General features: G+C 35.1%; 1 protein-coding gene across 1 annotated transcript; it reads right to left on the reverse strand.

Annotated features, from left to right (window-relative positions):
• Positions 1-2,525: 2,525 nt before the first annotated feature.
• LOC145139861 (uncharacterized) lies at positions 2,526-3,062 on the reverse strand. The gene has a single exon (XM_079073539.1). The coding sequence runs from the start codon at positions 3,060-3,062 to the stop codon at positions 2,526-2,528; it is 537 nt and encodes a 178-aa protein (XP_078929665.1).
• Between the last annotated feature and the right edge of the window lie 4,016 nt (positions 3,063-7,078).

A 7,078-nucleotide genomic window follows, 5' to 3' on the forward strand; every position in this document is an offset into this window, starting at 1 on the left:
TCCAGGTGATTTCCAGGTGGGATATCAGTTATCGGTACCTTTCAAAATATCAGTCAAATATCGGTCCAAAATATCGGTACCGCAAAAATCGGTGATATCTACCGATATTTAACCGATATTCACCAATATTTCGAGGTGGGACATCGGTTAAGTAATTTTACTTACTTATGTTAGTGTTAAATCATTGTCTTAAGTCTTATGGTCTTAACTTATCTGAACCTGTTGTTATGTTAAGTACTTAATTGTTAGTTTTAATTCATAGACTCATGGTTTTAAGTCTTAACTGATCCTATTGTTTTGTTAATTTTTAAATACTTAAGTGTTAACTTGCTAGTTTCTACTGTTTTGATCATCTTGTTATGTTAAGTACTTAATTCTTATGATGATGATGATTATGATGATATAGAGTTGCTGTGGAAGATCTTTATAAAATAATTGGAAGCCTTGGTTGATGTGGGCTTGGAGGAAGATTTCATGGCTTACGTATGATTATGCTTGAAACATTGACACTTTTGAGTTTTGAGTTTTGATATTACTATTATATATGCCTTACGTTTATATATATATATATATGTATATATATATATATATATATATATAAATTATGCATGATATAAAAATACCGATATCCCACCGATATCTCACCGCGATAACCTATATCTCAAATATTGGCCCTTGACCGATATTTGATTTTGGACCGCTATAACTACCAAGGATCTTCGCCATCATCACCCGAGGACAACACTTGATGATCCCTTCGAACCTGAACTACACATGCCCTTGTCTTTTCTTTTTCCTTATCCTCCATTTCTTGAGCCATTTAGAGATAAAATGCTTTTTCCTTTACCACATTTGCTTTACAGTCCCGTGTGAAATGGTTTTTTTGTGACACTTGTGACAGACCAGAACTCCATCATTGTTGTCTTTGGTGGTAATACAGGAGTCTTATTATTTGTTGGTCTGTAGGCTTTCCTTTATTTCGGGAGCATTCTGAGGCTGAGGATTGTGGTGAGGACTTCTGGGATATCGTTGGTGGTTGTTCTGCGGGTTGAAGTTTCGGTTGAATGGTGGCTTGGTGAACTGTTGGTTCTTGAAAAAAGTGGGTGGTGGGAGTCTGTTGAACTGTTCACTGACGAGTGCAATGACATTATGAAATTCTTCCTCGTCATCTAGTTCGACATCAGATTCATAAGACTGCAGAGAGTTGTCATACGACTGTTGGTAGGATGACTCTCTTGGATAAGATTACTGAGGAGCTTTGACGGTAAACTAAGGAGTTTGATCAATTAAAGCAAGTGGACCACCCAAGTCTGCACATTATTTTAACATCGTAGACTCTTGAGCCTGAAGTTCACCGTAGAGTTTGAAAAGTGAAAGATTCTGAATCTTCCTGTCACCCTGAATAATCATCTTTGCAGTTGTCCACTGTCTTCCTAAACCATTTAGGAACTGCAAGATGGTTTCATGGTTGCTTCAGACAGTACCAACATTTGATAGTTTCGTGATTATGAGGTTGAAACTTTTGAATGAATTGTCAACACTCTAACCAGGAAGAGCTTTGAAGTTGGTAAACTCGTTGAGGACAGTAGTGAGTTTCTTGTCTTGAGCTTGTTCAGACCCTTGGTAGAGATTTTTAAGCACATCCCAAATTTCTTTGGCAGATTCACAGTTGTTGATGATGTCAAAGTTTTCTGGAGATTCCGTAGGTCTGTTCATGGCTGCTGGACCACCTCCAAGTCTAGCCTGAGGACCATCAGTTGCAATCGGAGTGAGAATAAGGACATGAGGTCCTTCTTCAATAGACCTCCACACATCTCTTCCGAGTCTCTTCAGATATCTTTCCATTCTTTGGGACCAATGGTGATATTCACTTACAATGAGTATTGGAGGTTTATTAGAGCCTCCAACACCATTTGAAACATTTAACGAATAAGCTTGTGCCATTATCCCCTTTTTTATGAGATTTAGTGGTATAGAAGGCCTTTTAAATCAGAGTTTTGAAAAGAGTTACGTTTTTCTGAAAAGTATTAAAAGGCAACCACTTTGGCTCTAATACCAATTGTTGAGAGAAAAACTTGATAAATGTTAGTAACGAGATAATAAGTTGCAGAACAATAAGTTAATATCAATGGACAACATAAGTGAAGACGGACTTGGTTTAAGTATCAGTTAAGATAACTTGAGATAAAGAGATGAAAGATCTTAGATTGATAAGCTCTGAAGTGGTAGTAATACATTAAGTGGGAAGCTCTATTTATAGAGTCCCAAACTTAACATGAAACAATAAAATAACATAAAGCAGCCGACTTTGATGACTTTGAATGGTACACCGGACAATACTACGATTACAAGTAAAGTCAGTAAAAGTAACTTATAACAGTCTTCATGTTGCGTTCGTCTGAGGGTCTTCTACATCTCTTCGGGTTCACTAGATGAAAAAAGTAGCCTCTGGGTAAGTCTTCTTCGGTTCACAAGGCTTAAAGGTCTTCGGGTCCATCTTAGCTGAAGAGGGTCACTTTCTTGTTTCAACATGTCACAAAAGGGACATGATTTTTCTTCATTCCTGATTCAACCGTCTGCAACAAGTTGTATAGTTGGGTTAATGTCGTCTTCGTGTTGTTCAAATGGTAGGTCAATATAAACTTATCATAAGTAGGAGGTAAAGATTTAAGGACCATCTCAATGGGAAACTCCTTATCAAACGACGCATTGAGCTTTTTCATATGGTCCACATATCGCTGCATTCTTTGCACATGAGCACAAATAGAGTCTCCTTCCTTCAACTTGCACAATATAAGAGAGTTGACCACTTCATAACACTCTTGTATCGATTTTGTGTGAAACTTTTCAGCAAGATCCAAGCACATATCGTATGGCCAATAGTCCTCATAGAACTTTTGTAGTTTTGGGGCCATGGTAGCAACCTTGATGCAAGCGAACTTAGCGGCGTCGTGATGATAGTTGTTATAGAAAGCGATTTCCTCAGGAGTAGTAGTCGTTTCATCGATTTCATGAAGAGGTTTCTCGATAACATACTCTTTGTTCTCGTAGCGAAGAGTCATCTTCAGATTTTTCATCCAATCCATATACTTTGGACTTGTCAACTTCTCTTTTGACAAAATCTACAAGAGAGTTAAATTGGAGTTTTGAGTAAAGGTTTGAGCTGCAGGAGCATCGTCGTTTCTAGACATATTTATTAAGAGAGATAGTTTTAGTTACATGATACACATCCTTAATATGTTAACCTAAATTAACATTCAAGGCTTGGATCCAAAACACAATTTGAAATCAGGAAGAGGGATGCCTTAATCTAATTACTAATTTATTAAGGTAGGTAAAACGATTCACCAATTTCAATCTAATGAAATTCCTAGATCATTTGAGATTCAGTGAATCATATCAATGACATATTTAATCTTGGATGACGCTCATCAAATTTGTTTTTGGGATACCGAGGATCACAAACAACATGTGAATAACCATGCAAACCCGTTGGACAACCTCGATGTCATTTATCATCTCAAATTGACGTGCTGGTAAACCACACATGCTACATCATTAACGATAATTTTCGAGTTACTCCATCATATAAACTTTATAGTCCCAAATTGGTGTGTCGGTTAGCCATGCACACTCCACTAACAACTTATAAAGAATGATGTGCATTTTCATGGATTAACATACATGTCATATTTTTCGTAATGTAGTTAGAGTGAGATTTTAAAAGAAGGTTCTAGTACTTTATATCATTATACTTTAACGAGGCTTACTATTGATTCAACTGACTTTTCTTATACATATAGTAATTAAACTTTTAATAATATACAAGGTGTATTTTAAGACTTTTTAAATTAATCATATAATTAATAAATCAATTTAAACCAATTTGATTTAATATTTGTCTCTTAATTAAACAATTAATTAAATTAATTAAATCATTTAGTAATTAAATAATTATCTTAATTAAAAGATTAATTAAATAATTCAAATTTAATCATATCCTTCTAATTTTCAAAAATTAGGGTTAAGGTTACCAGATTTTAATTGTTCAAATTTTAAGACATTTAAAATAACAAGATAAGTAAACTAGAAACCCTAGAGAAACCCTAAAGGAATTTTGAAAATAATTTTTGGAGGCTAGTACTTTATATCATTATACTTTAACGAGGCTTACTATTGATTCAACTGACTTTTCTTATACATATAGTAATTAAACTTTTAATAATATACAAGGTGTATTTTAAGACTTTTTAAATTAATCATATAATTAATAAATCAATTTAAACCAATTTGATTTAATATTTGTCTCTTAATTAAACAATTAATTAAATTAATTAAATCATTTAGTAATTAAATAATTATCTTAATTAAAAGATTAATTAAATAATTCAAATTTAATCATATCCTTCTAATTTTCAAAAATTAGGGTTAAGGTTACCAGATTTTAATTGTTCAAATTTTAAGACATTTAAAATAACAAGATAAGTAAACTAGAAACCCTAGAGAAACCCTAAAGGAATTTTGAAAATAATTTTTGGAGGCTAGTGTTTCAAGAAAACCTAGCAAAGTTGAAATTTTAAGGGAAGGGTTTATTTTCGCTAAACCCTTAATCTAGATCAATTCACCTCATCCACAAATCAATCAAAAAACAATGGCTCTGATACCACTGATGGGTTTTATAGGTTATCAAAACATGTAAAGTGGAAAATCTTAACACATAAGTTCACATGCAACCTATAAGGATCTATTTTTTCTCTAATTAATAGCAACATAGATGAACATCAAGAACACTAAGGAAACCCTAGTGAATTTGAAAATTCATGGATTAGGATTTACATACCTTGAGATTTATTATAGCAAATAAACCTTTTGATTCCTTCCTTTGCACTTCGGAAAGCTAGCAGAGAAAACGTAGTCCCTTTAATGGTTTGTACCCAAACCTTAGCAACGGGAAGATAGGAGAATCGAGGATGAGAGTAGCAAAATTTTGGCTATCACTTTGTGAGCTGTGTTGCACGAAAACAAGCACCTAAGGGGTCCTCCTATTTATAGTTGATAGGAAGACCCTAGAAACCCTAATCTTGAGTAAAATAATAATATTTCTAATTCAAGATATTATCCGGTATCCTTATCTTCAAGAGGCCTTCAAAAACCCTAATTGGGTTCCTCCAAAATGGTCCACCTGTGGAAGGTTCTGGAAGCCTTCCTTTGTTCAAATTTTGAACAACTACAACTTAAGTCATTGCACCTTTAATTAATTCTAATTAACCCATATATTAACAAATCATTTATTACAATTTATTAATTACATAATAAATCAACATCTCTCTCTCCAGATGTCATTCTATTCAGTTACTAGTTATGAGGACAACCCAAAAAGGACATTGTTTTTAATTTAAGTATATACCAATTTAGTTCTGAGCTTAGACACTTTAATCCAACATATATCGTATACGATATGGAATGAATTAAAAGTATAGTGGCTTCATTAGAAAAAATCATCAAAGTTACTGATGAGAAGATGCATACTTTGGAGACTATTCGTTTTTACCCAGCTTCTTTAAGCACGTCAATGGCAGAAGTCTTACTATACAAGTCAATGACACTCCATACAAAGCTTATTCAGTCTTTAAAGTGAGTGCTCAATTTTATTGGTGAGAGGAACAAGAAAAAATGAGTGTTCTTGATGAATGAATGAAAGACTGAACGGATAGCATATAATTTTTTTTTTGGATTTTTTCAATGTTCTTTAAATGTTAGAGTTTGATTTACATCATTTTGTTTCAAAATTTTGAAGTATAAAACTAAAAGAACTACTTTGATAAGAAGTATTATGATTGTTCATATTCTATTATTTAAATTTGCATGAGCTTCTTAAGTAGTGATACATTAAAACACACTCTACGGTCAAGCACTATCAACACCTTGTTTAAAGTTGTTTGTTGTTGCATAGCCCTCTTAATTACTTCAGCAAGGTATAGTCATGTGACATCCTCGCTTACCAGATTAGGAGAGATAGAAACAGTTGAGAGAATTGATATTTTCTACTCATGTGTCTTGCACCTTTTTTCTTAATTTCACGATCCACCTCCAAAGAATGCTGATTTTCTCTCTCAAGCATAGTTTTATTAGAAAGGGCTCAAGCTTACTGTTAACTATATTTTTAGCAATTTAATTTTAGGGGTAAGTAAGTGATAGTGTATGCTGATTGTAACTTCATATAGGAAAGTGTTGTGATATGTAGGAGATGGTTGAATTGAGATTGTTGGTGAGTTTCGTGCAGGTTCCTTCTCCTGATATCACAGTACAAAGGAGAAAGAGGATCGTTAGTCGACGTCTAGGAGGAATCCTTGGGACGAAGCTCTGACGATCAAGTTAGAATGAGTTCTGAGAGGAGTAAGAGTAAATCATAGGAAAAAGAGTTTTGTCCCCTTATTCGTGAGGAAGAAGGATCCTTTTATACCTGTTTGAGAGGCGTTTGCCCATCAATTGATTCTGTTGAGCATTCCCTCGTGTGGTCCGACGTGGCGGACCCATATTGGAGGATCCTCCGTCACGTCTTTTTGCCTCATCCTCCCGTTGGCTAGTGGGGAATATTTGATATTATGATGACCGTGGCTATCGCCAGATAGGCAAGTGGAACTCTTTGATTGGTCCCACATTTTTCGGGGTGTTATTCCTAGGAGAAGAGGTTAAGGCGCGGTTCTGCCCCTTTACCGCCATACGAGTGATTCCGCGTTGGCGAAGGCCCGACCTTGGTCTCGAACTGGGTTTCACCTGGCTCTGTCCTAGCCAAGCTTGGAGTTAGTTTGACTTCTTCTTTTTTGACGTTCTCCCTGAGGGATACGTTAACAAGTCCCTTAGGCTGGGAGGCGTATGCGTCGGCTTGATAGCGTCGTCGTTCGAGCTTATATTACAACACGTGTATCTCTGAGATTATCTCTAACATTTGACAGGCTTTAGGCAGCACCGTCAATGTGTTTCAGATCCATCGCGAGACGGTTCGTGATGCTAGTTTTGCCTTTAAAATCCCCCTTTTTCCCAAGACCTTTCGTCCTCACCTCCTTTCTTTGCTTTC

This window comes from Lactuca virosa, chromosome 9, assembly GCF_052849685.1.
Source record: "Lactuca virosa cultivar CGN04683 chromosome 9, Lactuca_virosa_CGN04683_v6, whole genome shotgun sequence".
NCBI lineage: Eukaryota > Viridiplantae > Streptophyta > Magnoliopsida > Asterales > Asteraceae > Lactuca > Lactuca virosa.